This window comes from Harpia harpyja, chromosome 3 (assembly GCF_026419915.1).
Source record: "Harpia harpyja isolate bHarHar1 chromosome 3, bHarHar1 primary haplotype, whole genome shotgun sequence".
Classification (NCBI taxonomy): domain Eukaryota; kingdom Metazoa; phylum Chordata; class Aves; order Accipitriformes; family Accipitridae; genus Harpia; species Harpia harpyja.
In genome coordinates, this window is record NC_068942.1 from 54472754 (window position 1) to 54492359 (window position 19606).

General features: G+C 41.2%; 1 protein-coding gene across 1 annotated transcript; it reads left to right on the plus strand.

The window, feature by feature from the left end:
• Positions 1–1726: 1726 nt before the first annotated feature.
• PSMA6 (proteasome 20S subunit alpha 6) lies at positions 1727–14346 on the plus strand. The gene is made up of 7 exons (XM_052782622.1): positions 1727–1917; positions 6099–6193; positions 6947–7028; positions 7288–7443; positions 9992–10170; positions 12362–12456; positions 14138–14346. Exons 1-7 carry the CDS (start codon positions 1842–1844, stop codon positions 14193–14195), a joined length of 741 nt encoding a protein of 246 aa, XP_052638582.1. The 5' UTR covers positions 1727–1841; the 3' UTR covers positions 14196–14346.
• The last annotated feature ends 5260 nt before the right edge of the window (positions 14347–19606 follow it).

A 19606-nucleotide genomic window follows, 5' to 3' on the forward strand; every position in this document is an offset into this window, starting at 1 on the left:
ATGGTATTGAGCAACTATTACTCTTTCCTTGGTCTAAGTCAAATATCGAATCTTTGATTCCAAACATTTAAGGATTTTCTCGCTTGGTTACTTTTTGGCAATCAGGCTGAATGCTTGATGATTACTTCTGTTTTCCCATCCCCTTTTTCTCAAGAGAAAAAAAATCAGACATTAAACTCCACTGTTACAGAATGGAAGAGCTTCGTACGTGGAAGGACTGTGAGGGTAGGAATCCTCAGCCTGGAGAAACAGGTCTTAAGAGACATAGGGGTCGTAAGAATCATGAGTGCTGTGGAGAGGAAGCACAGGGATCGATTGCTTGCTGTGTCTTCCAGTACGGAAGCAGCTGCAAACGGTACTGGCAGATAGAAGGTTCAGATGAAAGGTGAGGTTTCAGATGAAACCACACAACGCGTCGTTATGCTGAGCAACTCTGCCACAGCATGTTATGGATGCAAGAAGTTCATGTGAGTTCAAGAGGAGACCAGCAAGGGTTATAAAATAACCAGACACTATCTCTGCCGTTGGAAGTCCCTCCAGATGGTCGGAGACTGGGAGAGTTTTCAGGGACTGTATCATTAAAGGCTCTCTGTAGTCTTAATACTTTTCCTTGTGCATCCACTTTTGGCCACAGTTGGAGACGGGGCATGGGTCTAGACACACTCTGTCTGACCCAGCAGAGACGTTCTTACATTTTCTTGTTTTCCATGTTCCAGTGCTTGCATCACAGCTTTAAACATTGCATGTCTGCCCACAAAGTGTTTCCCTAATGAAGGGGACAAACTCTTTGTCTTGTAATACATAGCGAGACATTTTATTGGCCCGTAGCGTTAATAAGCAGGAAAAGTATATTGAAAAATTCAAGAAAGCAAACTTTTAATGTATGGCATACGCAAAATGCACCTGTAATCTGCTACTTCAACAAAGAGTAAGCTCATCTAATAATCATCTTTTAAAACAGAGGTGTGGATACCAAAACACAGCTTTTCCAACTCCTTTAATGACCGACTTTAAAAAAAAAAAACCTTCCCACAAAGAGTAGGGGAAATCCAAGATGCTGAAAGGCAAAAAGCGCATATATTCATGAGTTTAAATGTGGGGAATTTCCCTTTGTACTGGACACTGATAAAAAGTTACATCTTGTAAACATCACATTATAATGCAGCTGTGGCAACAGTTACTCATTATGAATAACTCAAACATCTTTTTCGAGGTTAGTGTATATTTCTTTGCTTTAAAGTAATACTCGCTGAAGAGAACACGTGGAAATACTATGTTTAGAAAATGAAGAGGGGGTTTTTGTTTTCCTGGATGCCTGTACAGCTCGTGATGATACTTTTCTCCAGTTCTCCGATACCTCCGCGCGTGTTCTCTAGCGCCTGCCCAGGGCGTTTGCGGTTTCCCAAGAATCAGAAATCATTCCATCAGTTCTGTCAGCACCCCCCGCCGGCCCGACCGCCTGCCCCTCGGCTTCCCACCGCCTTTTCGCCACGCAGCCGAGGGCGGCGGGCTGTCAGCCCCCCCGCCCGGTTAAACGCGTCACAGCCGCCGCGCTGCCGTGGTCTGCGTTTTGCTCACGGCGGAGGCGACATGTCGCGACATTGCAGCCGCCCCCCTGCGCATGCTCGCCGGGCGCGGGCGGGGGGGCGGGGAAAGGGCCGCGGCGCCCGGGCATGCGCAGGGGTGGAGGGGGAGTGTGACGGTGCGCGAGCGGAGTGTGCTTCGGCGCCTGCGCGGAGCTGGTAACCCGGAAGTGTTCCAGCGGGTGCCCTGTCTGCGCTCGCGGTGGGGCCCTGCAGGCTGTGAGCCCCTCGGCCGCGCCGCCCCCCCCTGCCCCCGCCATGTCCCGAGGCTCCAGCGCCGGCTTCGACCGCCACATCACCATCTTCTCGCCCGAGGGCCGCCTCTACCAAGTCGGTGGGTGTCCGGCCCCGGGGATGCTGCCGCTGAATTGCCCCGTCACGGGCCCGGCCTGCCCACGCCGCCGCCGCTCCCCGCCGAGCGGGGCTGCAGCCGGCTAGGAAGACCTCTTCCGAGCCTGGCTGCCTTTGGGGAGGGCGGGGGGGAAACGTGGCGCCTGCCGGGGCTGGCGAGTCTCGGTTCCCCGCCTGCCTGGTCCTGCGGTGTGCGGGGAGAAGCCTGGAGGGAGCCTGGAGCAGCTGCGATCCCGGGCGTGCCGGCGTGGCGGCCTGGGAAAGGGATCCTCTCACGAGATAAGGAAAACTTTGAGCCAGGGTAGCCCCCCCCCCCCCCCCCCCCCTCAGAGTGTCTCCTGCCAGGGGGAGGCACCTCCTGTTACTGGCTGGTGTTCGATTTCAGATGCTCGGAGACCAAACTGACATCTACCCAGAAACTCTTTATTCCCCCTAAAGTGTTTCTTCCAGTTTATCTTAACAAATTTAGGAGCCTTGTGTTTTGGAATCCGAGAACTACAGTAGTTGTTTGAAATGGGACTTGAACTGCCTCAAACCCTGCATGCCAGAGTAACAGAGGCAGTTTTTGGAGATAACCCATGCTCTCTTGTTACAGCCGAATGCCATGTGTTCTGTACATCGTGGCCTGCGAGGTAGCAGCAACCATGCTTTATTTCCAGGCTTCTTTGAACATTCTGCAGTTAAGCTGCAGCCTAGCTTCATCTTCTTCCGTAGGCCACTGAAACTTTTATTCCTATTTTTACAGTGCACCAGATTCTGCAGAATAGTCTCATGGTGCTCCTTCTGCAGAATACCCTGTAACAGCATAGTCAACTCGCAGTCTGGCAGGACAGTTCACTGAGAGTGCTCCTGGAGGACCCTCACAACAGGGCCAGATGAATCGTTTTGGCAGCATCGTCCTGATGCCATCTTCCCCTGGAGCTTAGTGGCTCTTCTTCCCTGGCTGCAGTGACTTCACTGCACGTGCATTGCACAGCGCATCCATATGTCCATCTGTTCTCCAGGAAAGGAGGCTGCTGGGACCAGGCTGCATGACTTGTCCGTGGTAGCCAATAGTTTCTTCTGTGTCTGCCCTTGAGTTTTTCTCAGGAAGAAGGCTATGTGGAACAGGCTTTGTGGGCAGGCAGCCCAGTCTCAAGCAGTCCTTTGTCCAAGGAGCAGCTAGGAAATTGCCTGTGTGTAGGTGTCTATACACAGGTAGAAAGTTACCTCTACTAGGTACCTACATACAGGTGCTGTCTTACACCTGGAGTGTGTATAAGGCTTGTATGCAACTTGCGTAGTAAGCCTTGTACATACAGATGGTAGGGACAGTGCTTCCTCGCGCAGGATGTCAGTGGCTCTGTGATGGCAGAGTCATGGGCTCCGACATTCCGTTGCCATTAAAACAGGCTGGTTGGTCTGCATCGCCTTTCTGGCTGTTTCTGTGTTGCAGTACTATTTGTTGGGAATGGTTTCAGCATCCTGTAGTAGAGAGGAAACTGGGCCTTTATTTTCTACCTCCTGGGTATATTCAACCATTAGGTTATGTATAAGAAATGTGCAGTACCTCCATGTCTTTTACCAGTGTCTTAGAAGCAAGTATCTGCATGTGTATTTGAGAGCCTCTGCAGACAACCTGAAGCTGTCTTAAAGATATTTTAAGTACCTATATGCTATGGGAAGAAAAATACCTAGGTGTGCATAGTTAGCCTCAAGCAAGTATGAGCTCACGCTACCCACAGCCAGGCTGATAACTCAGGCATGGTGCCACACTAGTGTCTCTGCTGGCTAGCCATGGGCAGAAAGTTCATGTTTGCTTGAGGTCAAATATCTGAATCCAGCTTGTTTCTTTCTTTCTTTCTTTCTTTTTGAATCCTGTACATCCTTGTCCCTGTGCTGCATTGAGATTAACTAGGTGCTGTCAAGGATGGGCATGGACACATGTTGTTTTAAGGCTGCTTTAAAACTTGAGGTTTTTCTAGAATTTGGTAGTACCTGAACAGAGATTTCCAGCGTAGTGATATTGGACTGAAATGCCTGTAGTTTGCCTTAGATCTGTCTTCTGCTCTCGAAGCTCAGAAAGTTCACGTGCCCTTGAAGTGATCTCGTATTAGAAAAGTAACAGTTACTTACATATTTCTCGTTGCTGTGGTTAAAATCCCTCAGAGCATCAGTGTTGTCTTGCCACCTATTAGTTCCAGTCTTCAAAGGTGATGTTTCACTTAAGTGGAATTTTGAGAGGTGAAGAAAATTATTATGGTCAAATTTCTGACTGTTGTGATATATTCAGGGAACAGCAAGGGACTGCTGTTTTCAGAAAGAACGTGTGCAGTACTACTGAAATACTTACATAGCAGAAGACAGACTTAAAACACCACTAGCAATTTGGATTTGTTGTACTGCAAGACCCACTTCACTTTTTGGCTTGTCTCTTTGAAAACTGGGCAATGCAGATGGTAATGGGAGCAGTGCGAGAAGAGGCTGCAGTTCAGCAAGCCTGGTTGTCAGTACTTGTGAGCAAAACCAGTTTGTGAGGGCACCTATTCCTGCTCCCACCTAACTGTCACAGAACGGTTGAGGTTGGAAGGGACCTCTGGAGGTCATCTGGTCCAACCCCCTGCTCAAGCAGGGCCACCTAGAGCTGGTTGCCCAGGACCGTGTCCAGACGGCTCTTGAATATCTCCAAGGATGGAGACTCCACAACGTCTATGGACAACCCGTGCCAGTGCTCAGTCACCCTCACAGTAAAAAAGCGTTTCCTGATGTTCAGATGAACCCTCCTGTGTTTCAGTTTGTGCCCACTGCCTCTGGTCCTGTCACTGGGCACCACTGAAAAGAGCCTGGCTCTGTCCATCTTATTTACACCCTCCCTTCAGATACTTGTACACATAAATAAACAAGTGTTGCAGAGCCCTGGCCTGGGGCTTCAAACATGATGACCAGTTTGCGGACAGTGCTAGCTCATGTCTCACTGGGTTCTGTGCGTTGCTGCAGGCTAGCATTCATTCCGGGGAAGGCAAGTGAAGAGGTGAGCAGAGTTGCGCATCTAGTGGAGAGAAAGGGGGAACATTCTTTATGGCATGTTTGGGTAACCAGTAAATGCTCTGATGCCTGAGAGCAATAAATACAGCGCCATAAATACATGGCGGTCAGTCCTTCCACAACACTGACTCAGCAGATTGAACATCAAGATCCTGGTATTGCAAGATTTGTTTTTTCATTTTCAGATTATTCCTCTCCTGTTGTGCAGTCTCTTCCATAGACCTGAATGGAGCTTTTAAAACAGCTGACTTTCTTGCTCCTGTTATTTTAGAAGATGGTTTTAGCAATTTGCTGTGCTGTTAGACACGTTCTAAATTCCAGTTTCATTCACATAGCTAACAAAAAATTCATCTACATTTAGCTACTGCCTGAAACTTGCCTCTCCTAACTAGATATTAGGAAGTTCTGAATGTTTATCATATATTGCCAGATAAACAATTTTTAAAGTAGTTGTTCCTGAGGCTTTTGAAACCATTAATCGAGGGAAATTTATTTCATGGATCATATCAAGTAAATCTTAATCCACTGTATTTATCTGAATAACGCTGTTTAGTTGATATGTGTATAGGTTTCATTTTAAAAAGTGAATAAAAGCATTGCGGTGTTTGAACATCGTCAGAAAATATGATAGTAAGGTTAAAACCCATCTTCTGTGCCTGGTCCATTGTTTCAGTTTTCATCCGTAGCACTTAAAATCTACAAAAGAACATTACATCCTTGCAATGGTAATAACGCTTGAAATGCTAAACTTCTGCATGTTAAAAAAATCCTCTGTAAGGATTCACAGTTACTGTAGGTTAAGGTTGGACCGTTTTGGTCAAGTGCAGGACAGCCTTATTGTTTTAAAATAAATGCAGTTGCTGTTAAGCATTCTAACTGAACAAAAAGGCAATTTATTAGAAATATCTGAAGGAAGCAGTGGTAGTGGTTTTGTAAAGAGAGTCAACGACTTTAATTCCTATCAGAAGGTTCTTGTGTGCATTGTACTAAACACCTTAAAGACACAAAGTATTGCACAAATATCGAAGTATTAAAAAGGCCAGAACTTGGTGAGATTTCTGTGTTGGGGGGAGGTGTGTCAGAATTAATTGTTCTAATATCTCTAACACTGTTTTTATTAACATCTGTGTATTTTTCTAGAATATGCTTTTAAGGCCATAAACCAAGGTGGACTTACATCTGTAGCTGTTCGTGGGAAAGATTCTGCAGTAATTGTAACACAGAAGAAAGTACCTGTAAGTAGTCTGTTTTTGAGGGGAGGACTGGAAGGAGGTGAGAAAAAAGGTGGGGGAGAAACTCTGCAACATTGATATTACATTTATTAGCATTGACATATATTGCTGTTTGAATTGAATATCGTATTAGCATTCTGCTTATTACAAGTTCTAGCTCCATTTAGTGCTTGATTGTACATTTCATCACCAAGTCCTGTAACACTAGTTTTCTCTGTAGCTGTTGAAGGGATAAAGCTAAAATACGAAGTTGGTCCTGCTGTACTTCAGCATGCAGACATTACTCTGGCTTGTAAGGGCTGTGTCGTCCATAATCAGTTTCCTGATTTCTTTAATTCCTACTCAGAAAATGTTACACCAATAGCATGCAGAACAGATTTTCGTGAGTGTTTCAGCAGTGGTGATGTATTGTTGACAAAGGGGGAAAACCATTGTGTTTGAAGGGCAGCATGCAATAAGAGCACAAGTTTTTGTATGTATGTTCTCAAAGTTTCTTCAGAGGAAAAAGGACTTTGATTTTGGTCATGCTCTAGCTGTCATCCTTTTCCAGATATTGCGGTTTTTATCTTCCCTATTCTTCTATTTCTTCCTTCGCATGCCTACAGCAGTAAATAGTGGAGAGCCTGAAAGGCAATTTTTAGCTGTTAGTTGATTCTTTCGGGCTCTTCTGTAGATACCAGAGCATCCTGAGTCTGTCTTTTTTTTTGTACTTGAAGGACAGCGTTTTCTATTAGATTATTTCCATTTCTTCTTTAGGACAAGTTACTGGATTCCAACACAGTGACTCATTTATTCAGAATTACTGAAAATATTGGCTGTGTGATGACAGGAATGACAGGTATTTAATTCACCATCTTTTATAAGTATCTGAAGTGTGTCAGATTTTTTTATGTAGTTCACCAACTTTACATCACGTAAACCAAATAAATGCTCTAGGAGATTTGTTCCACTCAGTCTGGTTTTGGAGAACTTGTCTAGTTCTGATGTGTATATTTAAAGACAACTTAAAGTTGGGACTGGAATTTGCATTCTCAAGCAATGCTGCGAATAAACGTGGTACATGTTCAGTGAAATTAATATTAGTTCTTTCTGTCTAGCTGACAGCAGATCCCAGGTGCAGAGAGCCCGCTATGAGGCTGCTAACTGGAAGTACAAGTATGGCTATGACATCCCTGTGGATATGCTGTGTAAAAGGATTGCAGATATTTCTCAGGTCTATACGCAAAATGCTGAAATGAGGCCTCTTGGTTGCTGTAAGTATAGAGTATGAAAATATCTTTTCTGTTTGTCGTGGTTTAACTCCAGCCAACAACTAAGCACCATGTACATCACTCACTTCCCCCCCACCCAGTGAGATGGGGGAGAGAATCGGAGAAAAAGTAAAACTCGTGGGTTGAGATAAGAACAATTTAATAGAACAGAAAAGAAGCAGCTAATAATGATAATAATAAAATGACAATAATAATAAAAGGATTGGAATATACAAAACAAGTGATGCACAATGCAATTGCTCACCACTCGCCGGCCGATGCCCAGTTAGTCCTCGAGCGGCGATCCCTCCCAGGCCAGCTCCCACCAGCTTATATACTGGGCATGACATCACATGGTATGGAATACCCCGTTGGCCAGTTTGGGTCAGCTGTCCTGGCTGTGTCCCCTCCCAACTTCCTGTGCCCCTCCAGCCTTCTTGCTGGCTGGGCATGAGAAGATGAAAAATCCTTGACTTAGTCTAAGCACTACCTAGCAACAACTGAAAACATCAGTGTGTTATCAACATTATTCTCATACTGAACCCAAAACATAACACTATGCCAGCTACTAGGAAGAAAATTAACTCTATCCCAGCCGAAACCAGGACACTGTTTCTTGTCTAAGCTTGCAACTTCAAGTATAAGAAATTGTATAAGAAATTGTATAAGAAATTCTCACCCATTTTCAAATTGTGCAAGATATGGATGTAACTGAAGGAGTAAGAGGGATGAACAGCCAAATGAGAGCACAGTGTTTGAAGTCTTGAATTGGAGTCATGATTTTACCATTGTCTTAGTGTTTGCATTGGAGTAAATGGTTCAGCCTCTTTTAAACATGTGATGCTATTTCACCTTAGTTTTTAGGGCCTGGTCTGTTTGCACTGCATCGTTATGTCTGTGAATGGGAGATGCTCTTTCTACCAGGGTCTTTGTAAATGTCACTGTTAAAACAGACATATGGAGGGTGCAGTTATGCTTGTGCAGATTTTATGGCTTTTTTATCTGAGTAGTATGCATAGGACAAAAATCTGCATAATTTTTGCTCTTAACCATGATATATATAATGTAGAGAAGAAGTGTTTAAAAATACCTCACTTGCAAACATTTCTACACCAGTCTTGTTTTATAACAGCAAATGCAGCTTAAATAAAAAAAGATGTGTGTAAAGTTGGTTTTTGTAGATATTCCAGCTCACCTCTGTGTTCTGAGGTTGGTTCTGACTTGTTTTTTTTCTTACATTTGGCTATGAGCAAATTATAACCATACTGTTAGGCTGACTGGGAACTGAGATGAAACACTTAATGTTTCCTCAATTACTTTTTCATTAACCATTCTGTCTGGGTTTCTTTTTGTTTGCGTCGGGTTTGGTTTTTTTTTTTTTCATTTAAGGAGAATAGTTTCAGAATTGATGAATCACTTCTTGTAATCATAGTAGGCACTAGCACTTCTCACTAAAGCAGTAACATTCAGGGTTGCACCACAGTTTCCATGATGAGGCAATTTTCCTATGCTTGTATGCTTGTAATGTTCAGGAATGATTGTTTCTTTCTTCCCTTGGCATTTCCCATGCCTTGATACTACTGGAAAGAGATTTTTTTTTCTTTTTTAATACATGAATAAAAATATATTTTTCTTAACTTTCCTTAACCTTTTTTGAAAAGATCATGGGAAATTTTTTTCTGTTGTAGTAGTAGCTGCTCAGAAGCTTATCAGCTATAACTACTAGTTAAAAGTTACACAAGTTTAAAGCGAAAATAATTTAAAACCTTGACCTTGTTCTGTTTTGGGTTTTTTTTGCAAGTACTGCTTTCAAGTTATTTTTAATATGCATATTGAGACTATACAACTGTAAATCTAGAAGTGTGGGTGAACACAGATGCATTTCAGTGATGTGACCAACTTGTGTTGCTTGAAGTCTATCCAACTTGAAAGCACTTAGTCAAATGTTCTTCAAAGACTCAGTTTTATGTTCTGGTATTGCCACACTTAATTTCAGATTTTCTTTTTTCTTTTTCTTTAAGGAAAAGAGGAAAAGGGATGTAATGCAGTGCTTGTCAGGATACAGTTGAGAAATCTAAAGTTGACCTTTTAATATTTCCATTAGTTTCAACATATTTGTAAAGTTGCTTTCTGGTAAAAGGCACAAGTTAATAGAACTATTGTTTACACTTTTAAAGCTTCGTACAATACACAGGATGTGAATTGTGGCTGTGTTACCTTTGTAGCGGGCTTAAGCTTTTGTATTTCCTGACTTTGTGGTTCTCTACACACTGAACGTGGCAAAAATGTTCCTATGTTTAATGAGTAGCCTTCTTTGGGAATGACAGAAATGTAGTTTGCACTAAACTGAGTTGCGCACCTGGTGATGAGATGCTGGTAAGAAATGGTGAATTAGAGATACAGAGGAAATCACAGCTCAGTGTTGGACTGGTTCCCAAAAATGTGCTGCTGTGCATGCATGTTTTTCACATGAGGGGAGTGTCTATTCTATTCTTCAGTTGAATAAAATTGCTAAAATTGGGGAAAGAAATTAACAAATTTTCTTTTCAAGGTATGATTTTGATTGGTATTGATGAAGAACACGGCCCTCAGGTATACAAGTGTGATCCGGCAGGTTACTACTGTGGATTCAAGGCCACAGCTGCAGGAGTTAAACAGACAGAGTCAACCAGTTTTCTTGAAAAGAAAGTAAAGAAGAAATTTGATTGGACATACGAACAAACAGTAGAGGTAGGCCAGCAGAAGGAAATAAAGATTTGTTAAAGTATTTTTAATGAATATGCTGTATGTAGGCTTGTGATATAGAGGAATGCAGTTAGGCATTTCCTGTTTTCTTACAGTTCCGTATTGCTGCCAGAGCTATTCCAACCAGAAAATCTTTTTAAGGTATTTTGCAAATGTTTAGTCATCTAATCTGCTTTTTCTGCTTTACATTAGCTGAAGCAGAATCTATAATTGTAGCACTCCCACTGTAGCTGTTGGTTGGTTACTACAGTGCTTGATTCTGGGGATACAAGTACAATTTTCTTCTAGTGGCGCTTAAACCAATCTTCATGTTAGAAAGCATTTCAAAGAGGATGGGGTAGTGCTTGTCTGTCAGTTTAGTAAATATAACACCAGTTGTTATGCCTACTGTGAAAACTGTTGTTCAAGGCCCATTATAAAAATGTATCCTGCTTATAACATAGGTCAATGAACTTCTTTTATAAATCAGCCTTACTTTTTCACTTGCACTGTAGAGATCTGTCTAAACAGTCCTTTTCCATGGCCCACCTGTTTCTCCTGCCAGGCCTTGTTCTTCTCTCATAATATTATGTTTCCTGCATCACAAGATCAGCAGTTGAAATGAAGATTAATAACCTAAGTAACTGACTCTCTTGTAAGGTTAAACAGAGTATTGTATTAAGATGCCTGTGAGTGCTATGCAGATTCAGACCTTCAGCTAAATTACTTCTGAAGTCTACATTACTGTGAAAGTACCATTTAAATGGAGAGTTCCTAAGCATAAACTCATAAGTTTTATATGTATATCTTACTAAGTACTGATTTCCTTAATTTGTGATTTCTTTAAAGAGAAGATCCTGAGAGAGTTATATAATCATAGCTTACTGAAATTAAATGTATTTGAAATTACCTCAGAGACCCTTTTTTATCCTGGCTAAATGTTTTTCACATTAAATATATTTTTCTGTCACTGCTTGATTATACTGTGCATGTTTCTTAGTTGAGCGGTTGGAGGTAGATGAAACAGTCTTTTCATATTCTTGTTTTTAATTCATAAAACTTCCATGGTATGGTGCAAATACTTAATTGGTAGTTAATCTGCCAGTCAAATCCTGGATGCGCTTCTATACCTTTTGTTATCTTTGTAAGAATGCTGATATTGTGAATGTAGATCAGACACTGTTACTCTAAAAGTTGGCAGTGACAGGGAGAAGCAAGTCTGTCAAGCAAAAACAAGAATCACATTTTGTAATGTTCTTCATGCACACACACATACACTGCCTTTTGTTTCCAAGCTTGTGTTGCGTTAGAGGTAATGCTCCAAGGATAAGAATTTTGTTTGGGTTTTTTTGTGGGGTTTTTTGAGTTTTTTTTTTTTTTTTCCTAACAACTTTACAGTCTTCTGGTAAGACATCTATATAGTTTTATAGAATTATTGCAGAATCAATGTATTATCAACATATTGAAAATAAACTTTGAAAAGTCTTGTCTAGTGTTCTATGCTTCCTCACACATTACTGATCAGAATTAAATGCCAACATGTCAGAATAACAGATATGATAAGCATCTAGCTACATAGCTGTTTTATGGAACTTCTTTTTGTGCTCAATCATCATTTTAGGAATACATCTTTAGCATTATTATGACCCTACTGCAGGGTTAAGTATGAGTGAGGTTGCAAAGAACACCTTTTAAAACAGGTGATGTTTAGGGTGGAAAAAAAATAAGTTAAGCCATGATGAAATGCAGCTTTTAAAAACAGAACATAATTTTAATTAACAGAAGAAAAGCCAAAATGGAAGCTATGCAAGTGACATGTGCTTTGAGTAATCTTGAACTGTAATGATTATGTCTGTCTTGTTTGCCACTAATGAAACATGTTCTGTCCTTGCGACCTGGGGTTTTAATCTTTGCATGATAAAAGGTTTTGGTTTTATTGTGGTTTTTTTCTGCTATGAAAATGGTATGTCACTTTGGTTTTTTTAGATTGGGCTTTTTAGGGAGAGCACCGGAGAGGGACTGTGTTCTGTAACAAGGGGAAACTATTTGAAACTTTTCAGCTGAGGTGTTGAGGTGGAAGAAAATAACTTAAAACTAGAAGGAAGGGTAGTTGTTAATGCTATGTCTATTTAAAAAAAAAAAAAAAAAAAGCCTTAATGCTTTCTGTTTAATGATAGGGGCTTTTGTCATCTTTCAGACAGCAATAACATGCCTGTCTACTGTACTATCCATTGATTTCAAACCTTCAGAAATAGAAGTTGGTGTAGTTACAGTGGAAAATCCTAAATTCAGGTAAGTGATCAGTGTTGATAAAAATTTGTGTTTCTCTGGTTATGTGCAATTAGTCTAAACTTCTTGTGTAATGGTAAATCAAGAAAAAGAGATAAATGTCAGATGTTGAAGTTTTGGAGGTTTTTTTACTTGTCTCTACTCAAAATGTGTAGGGGTAAAAGACATTGTTTAAAAAAAAACAACACAGTTTTTAAATGTTTGACATGGTTAAGGGATCCAGTAGAAAAAAGTGTTGCCTTTTGTTTCTTAAAAGGGTATTGCTTTATGTGATGATTAAAATGTAGTTACATCTGGTCTAGCTGATTTTTCATGCTTAAAAGAATAAAAATTTTTCTTTATACTAGTATTTGGAGTCCACTTCCAAATCATAGTCATGACAACTAATGCAGTAAAGTCTCTTTTATGTTAGGGAAAATTTTGCAAGTCACTTAATTTTTTTTAAATCCTTTTCTAAATGAGATGTTTAAATGACTCTTGCTCATCTTGTAATTGCAGCAGTTTTTAACATCTCCAGTATATAGTTAATAGATTGAATTTGTATGAGTTGAAATATTCTGTTTAAATTTGACAAGATTAAAAGATCCTGGATTTAAAGATCACTGCAGTGATTTGGAACTGGCTGAACTTTTACTTCCTGAGTACATTGCATTCCCACCTAGCCTGAAAGCAAGATACCTGCCATTTCCTCCCTCCCTTGTTATTGCCTGAATCTGAGTGCAGTGCACTGTGTGCAGCAAGGTTACTTGGTCAAACTCTTGAGACAACACCTGGAAATCTTCCTGCTGAGGGTTATACCTCACACCAGATACAGTGTACTTGACAGCCTTCTCAGAACACAATGTGTATCTGCGGAAGGATGCATGAAATGTGGGGAAAAAAGCTTTGGGTCTTTTTTGTTAATGCAAACGGACCCTCTAGGTATGTCTTACCTAAAATTTAGTTAAGTCTGGCTTGCTGCAGAGGAGTTCAGTTATTTCTGCCTTAGTCTTTCATTGTTTTTCTTTTAATTAAAAAAGAGAGAGGAACAGCTAAATGGGGAAGAAAAGTCCTCTGCTGCTTTAGTCTAGCTACTTGGTAGGTGAGGATTGGAGAGAGGCTTCAAACCTTTGGGTCCTACAGGTGCAGTCTTTTGAGTGCTTCCTAATGTGTTTAAAGTTGACATGGTGATGATGGGTGGTTTTGCACTTGGTGGTGTGTGTTTAGGACAACAGAATAGCATAGCATTTTTGAGAAAGCATGCAGGAACTGCATTACACCTTTTCTACTGCTGGTCAAGTGCTAGCTTTCTGCCAAACTTCATTTACCGGTCTTATGTCCTTTTCAGAAAGGATGGATAACAAGCAGAGAGAGAAGGCTATGAAAACCTATGTCCCCCTTGGAGTAATCATACTAATTACCATACCCATTCTTCTTGCGAGGTCCCAGCTTGCAAATATATTACTCATGAGGAATTACCTGTTCTTTTTCTACCATTTGTTACCTCTTTGCTCTCTAGTGCCTTTGATTCTTCCTTTATTTTTCAAAAAGAATTGGAATGTCAGCCTGTGGCTGTGGCAGTGGGGCTTTAAAGAGCTGAAAGATGCATTGTATAAAACTTATTTGTGTAGCTATTACATTGTAATATTGGAGCTTAAGGGGAAGAATGATTTAAGCCATTTAAGATTTCTTTTTGTTCTTTCAGGATCCTTACAGAAGCAGAGATTGATGTGCACCTTGTAGCTCTGGCAGAGAGAGATTAATTAGCATTCCCATTTCCATTGTCTGTGCTTCTGGCCAGGATATTTGGTGAAAAGAAAACACTTATTAATGGCTTTAGATTATGGGTGGAAAACAATGTTCACTATATGATGTATTTTACTCTGTACAAATAAAACAGAGGTTTTTGAAATACTTGGTGTCTCCTTTTTATGTAACTTTTTTAACTTTCAGTTCTATGAAATTCTCATCAAAATGCTTGATGACTTTGAATGTTTCTGTGATGATGCTTGCCTTTTAGTTGTATTTTAAGAGAAATTTTATACTCTGCGCTGTATTTTTCATCTGAGCTATTTGGCTCCTAATGTAAAGTTTTATATCAGATTACGTTGTGTGTGTGTCTTGAGATAATCTTACATTTACATGCGTTCTCTTGCCCTGATGTTGAAAGGCTTATAACATTACTGGTTTAACTGTGGGGAAATTAAGATCTTAATATTTGCTCAGGTTTGTATGAGGATATACAACAAAAGTTGAAGGAAAAAACCTGAGCTCCGATTCCCTGTGCATTCCTTTAGACTGATTTATTTAGGGTGCAGGTAGTGAATTTAACAGACACTTGCTATAATTAAACCGCTCTGAAGCTAATATTTATTTAGGGGAACAGATTCTGTATGCAGTGTACTTGGGGATTTTGGCTGTCACCTACCTGGTTTTGAGGCTTTGGGCAGTGCCAGAAACAATGTTGAGGCTGGATGGGGCCAATATAGAAATCCATCAACAGGAATGTCTCTGGGAAGCAATTCCCCTTGCTCCTTCAAAGGTTCTGGGTGAGGAGAAAAGACTGCAAAAACCTAAGTCAAGGTGAAGAAAAATGCATTTTTGTTTTGCTGCAATTGAAGAGGTTTCAGCCTCAGCAGCCAAAAGCGAGATGATGAAGTTGTGGGGGAGGAGACACTGAGGAGAAAGGGAAGATTACCAGGCATTTTTAGCTGTTGGGTAGACATGAAAGTCTTCTTGGAAGAATGCCAAGCTAATACGACTTAGCTCCTTACCTTCAATCCTCTGCCGTGCTATTCCTGTCTTGGCTTTAATTACTCCAAAATTCTCTTTGATTTTTTTTTTTTTTTTTTGAGAGCTTTGGGGAAAGCCTCATAAGTCATCAGAAACTGGGATTGTTTCATTTTTTTCTTTTTGCTTTACAGTTAAAGCCCCTTGAGTGTGTATTTTTCAAGTTCATTGTAGTAAAGGAGGTGCAATTCTGTGTTTGGTGGTTTTAATAAAAGATCATGGTAACCTTATGTGATGACTGAGTTGAGATTCAAATGTACTGTGAATTGTTGATGTTACAAAGCTTCTTCAATTTCCATTGGTGTCTCCAAATTTCAGCTTCCCTCATGTCAGATAGTGTAGTATAGATGATAAGATGAAGCCACCCTTGCTTCTTGTTTTGGGTTGGTTATCTGAGAATTCTGTGGGGTTTTGTGCAACAATTGGCAGAGCAAATGCTAATGGCACATTTGGAAAGGTCTGTGTTGTTCCAAGTGACAGCTGAGTTTCTGAAACTTCCTAGGACCTTTCTTCCTAATACTCCAGTTGTATAACAACCTGGAATTTTGAGTAGACTTAACTCATTTACTCTGCCGTAAAATATAATCCACTGATACTTTATTCTTCATCAGCTTTAGTTATGTACATAAAACTTCACTAATGACTTCTTGAACAAAACAAATTAAAAGGAGGGTGACAATCAGGAAGCCATATGACTAGAACACATTTGCATAGTATTTAGTATTAAAACTCCCTGCAACACCTTTAATTCTAAATTTTGGAGCTTGTATGTGATTGTATAACTTGGGTGGTGGTTCTGAGAGCAACGGGTGTTTGTTCATACCTTACGCTTTTGCAATGCAGAACATCCCATCTTGTGTTCAGAGGTGATGAAATAAGCCATCTACAATGTGTTACCTGGGAATGTTGCATCTTTTTTTTTAATAAGCAAAATTGCAGCAACTGAAATGCCATTTTTGCTAGTAGTTTGTCGTGTAGTGAAAAATTTGTGGTTCTCTTTTCATACTAATGATGGGGATTTTTTTTTTCAGTCAAAGCTTTTTAAGATAAGGAAGCTACGCAGATGGGGATACCTGACTTAATGGGAAAACCCCATGTATTACACGTACACATGATCACATTCCTCACACCCTGGAGCAGACAGCACCTGCAACCAAATTGTACCAGCCACATCTGGTGTTGAACTGTACCTGGTATCACCTGCAGTTCCAAACCTGGCACTTGCAGAGAAACTAGAGCATGCATGATATGATCCTAACACTTCTGGTTTGGGTAGAGCTTATCAAGAGTGATACCAGACTTGGGCTCGCTCCGTATATTTGTGGTTTGTTGTGCCAGTGCTGAAGACTTTGGTAGATGCAGTTACAGTGTGAATGCATGAGTAGTTAAGCAGGAATAGGATCAAGTCTTATTTGCATACTAGACCAAGAACAGTGTTTGCTGTAACTGTGTCCATGTTTCATTCCCAGTGCTCTTTATTTGTGGTGTAGAGCGTAAGGATGCAAATGCCAAGTACATGCAGTCAGCTTAGGTAAATCCGTATTTATTGGACTCTGTGAAAAGCATCTGGATTTCTTATGAGCAATGCCCCCATGCCCCAAGGGGGCCCCAGAAGCAATAACGGCATGTGTTATAGACAGAAATAACAGGGAATCTTAACATAAGTAGTCTGTGGGTTATCAGGAGCTGTCTGCATATTCATCCTGGAACCAAAAGATGTTAAGGCAGGCAGTAGTGAACCTCTCCAGGATTTCAGATACTTCAGTGCACTATGTGGTACTGAATCAGCTTATAATGCACGTGCACAATGTTAGACCATAGCTTTTCACTGTAAAGTCTCCAGTGATGACAATCTAAGTGCAGTGAGGTAGATGGATAGTTCAGGTGGACTGAGTACGTGTAGATATATTACAGCAATTTTAATGACGTGGAATGATACGCTGCATTATTTTCTACCTTCTCTGTCCTCTTTCTCATTAAGCCAATGTTCAGGTGTACCAAATAAGAAATATTTTGGTTCAGTGCACATTGTTGGAAGTAAGATCAAAGAACTAGATCTGTAGCTTGCTGGCATCTGAAGAAAAAAAAAAAAAATTAACTTTCCCTTTTTTTTTCCCTGACACAAAAGCAAAGTCTGCTATTTTGAGTTCTGGAAAATAGCAGCCTTGTTGGCTCCTGAGAACAAGTTTTGTGAAGCGTATCCATGACAGTATTCATGTTTTCTTCTAGAAAAAAACCCTACACTACCAGGGTAATAACGGTTGGGGCATTGCTTTTCATTTTGTAATCAGTGATGTTTTTTCAGATGGGAAGTTCTTAAATTGTCATAGCTTGTTCCAGCCAGTTCTTGCTAGTAACAATTTGTTCTGTTCTCTTGTTTTGCTGTAACCCAAACTATTTGGAAACAATGCAAGACATCCTGTAGTTCAGGATCCGTTGGAACAGTCAACTTAAACCTCTCATGCCCAAACTAAAACAAGGATCATCACATGCTTATGCAAAACTGCTTAGAATAGCGTCTGGATTTTGTTTATCATGATTCTCACGTTAAAAAAAAAAAAAATCAAAACACTTTCTCCTGTCCTTTGTACTCTCTCTGTACAGATAAACTTGCATTTCTTAAATGACTGTCAAAAACCTCAGTTATTAGCAGTATTTGCTGCTGTTCACCGAGCTTTTCTTAGTAATCTTTTCGCTAGTAGTAGTCTTACCTGTGTCACCATCATGTATGAAAATTCTGTGCTGCAATGTTAAGTATGGGAACTGTAATGTACTTGACTGTAGACCTGGTGAATAAAGAGACCCAGCATAACACTAAGTCAAAATCCAGCTAACTGCGTTTGGCAAAACTGAATCATCTACAAAGCGTGTTCTTCCATTTTTGGGGTTAGCATTTTTCTCCTGGTCCTTTTTAGAACCTGTTAGCTGTAGCTGAGCTTCCTGGTGCTGCAGATACGCTACATGGCCTTGCTGTGCAACTCATTGTGGCTTAGCTGATACATACATTGAACCACAAGCCTCTGGAATAAAGATTCCTAGCTATGGCTTTAGCGGCATAGTATGCAGTGCAGATTAAGACACACAAGCCAAGGTGTAATTTTTTTTCCAGCAAATTGTATCTGCTTTCTCTCCCAGAAAACTGCCTCTTCTGACACTCACTGGCATAGACGGTTGTGAACATAAGGTATTTAATCCTTTATGGGATTCCTTTAGACTAGAAAGCTACCCTCTCTCAAGTGAGAGTGTCAAACTTAGTAGTTGCAGATGGAGGAACACAGCATGAATGTGCACGGACTGGGATTGCGTGATCAGGAATAGGGATGCCTTTCAGTGATGTCTGATGTTGCTGTGATGTTTACCAGGTACACTTGCTCTCCTCCCTGTTTTGATCCCAGCTCTGTCTGCCCTCTTCCTTCAGCCAGCACTGGCGCTCATTTACATTTGTAATGAGCCGTTCTGTTTACTAAACTGATGGAAAACATTGTTTTGTTTGGTTCGGTTCTCTGTTGGATTAGTGACCTGAATCGGCTCACTGTAGGATCAAATTGGCCGTAGTGCTGGCGTAAAGGAGGGAACAGGGAAATGGGATTGCAATGCCTCTGGTTTAAGCCGCTGTGGAAACCACAGCCTGCATCACCAGAGGAACAGGAGTATCCATGGCTCATTGTCCCCTCAACTACCCTTTGACTTAAAGCGATATCATGACACTGGGTCCACCAAAGTGGTATTTGCCTCTGTCAGCAGGTGACACAAGCCTTCATCTGAGCAGCATCAAGACTACCCCTTCTAGTCTGAAGGTTTCTTTGGGGACAGTGCTGTTACAGCAGCTCCTCCCCGGTTCCTCTGCCCCTGTACCCACTGTGTAGCACAGCAATTTCCAGGGCTACCCAGGGAACCTGGCTTGGAAACAAGTCTATGTTTTAAAAAAATAAATTGACAAAATCGCTCCAGAGAGGTAGCATTAGCTCAGTTTGGACACTGGTTTAACCTTGATCCTGGTCCTGCCATAGTTGTACCAGCCTCAGTGGCAGTGCAGGACAGGAGCCGTACACAGGGTCTGGTTAAACCAGTGGTGCATCTGGTAGGAGCGGCAGTCAAAATCCTCCCTTGTAAGAAATATTTCCCTCAGGGAGAGGGGGGATATCAGTTCTCTGAATCTGTCAAAGCCTCCTTTCTGGAATCTAACTGGAGGCTGGCATGGCCAGGCGGGCAGGGGGTCTCTCTGGGCAGCGCGGCTTTAGGGCGTTTAGGAAGGCAGAACTTCCAAGAAAGTGTCAAGAAAACCTGCAGCAAGTTGGGTGCCAAAGGGGACAGCTGCCTTGGGTTGGGTTTTAGCACACGTGGGATGGGCAGCGTTTCCTTCCCTTTTCCATCTGTGTCCCTT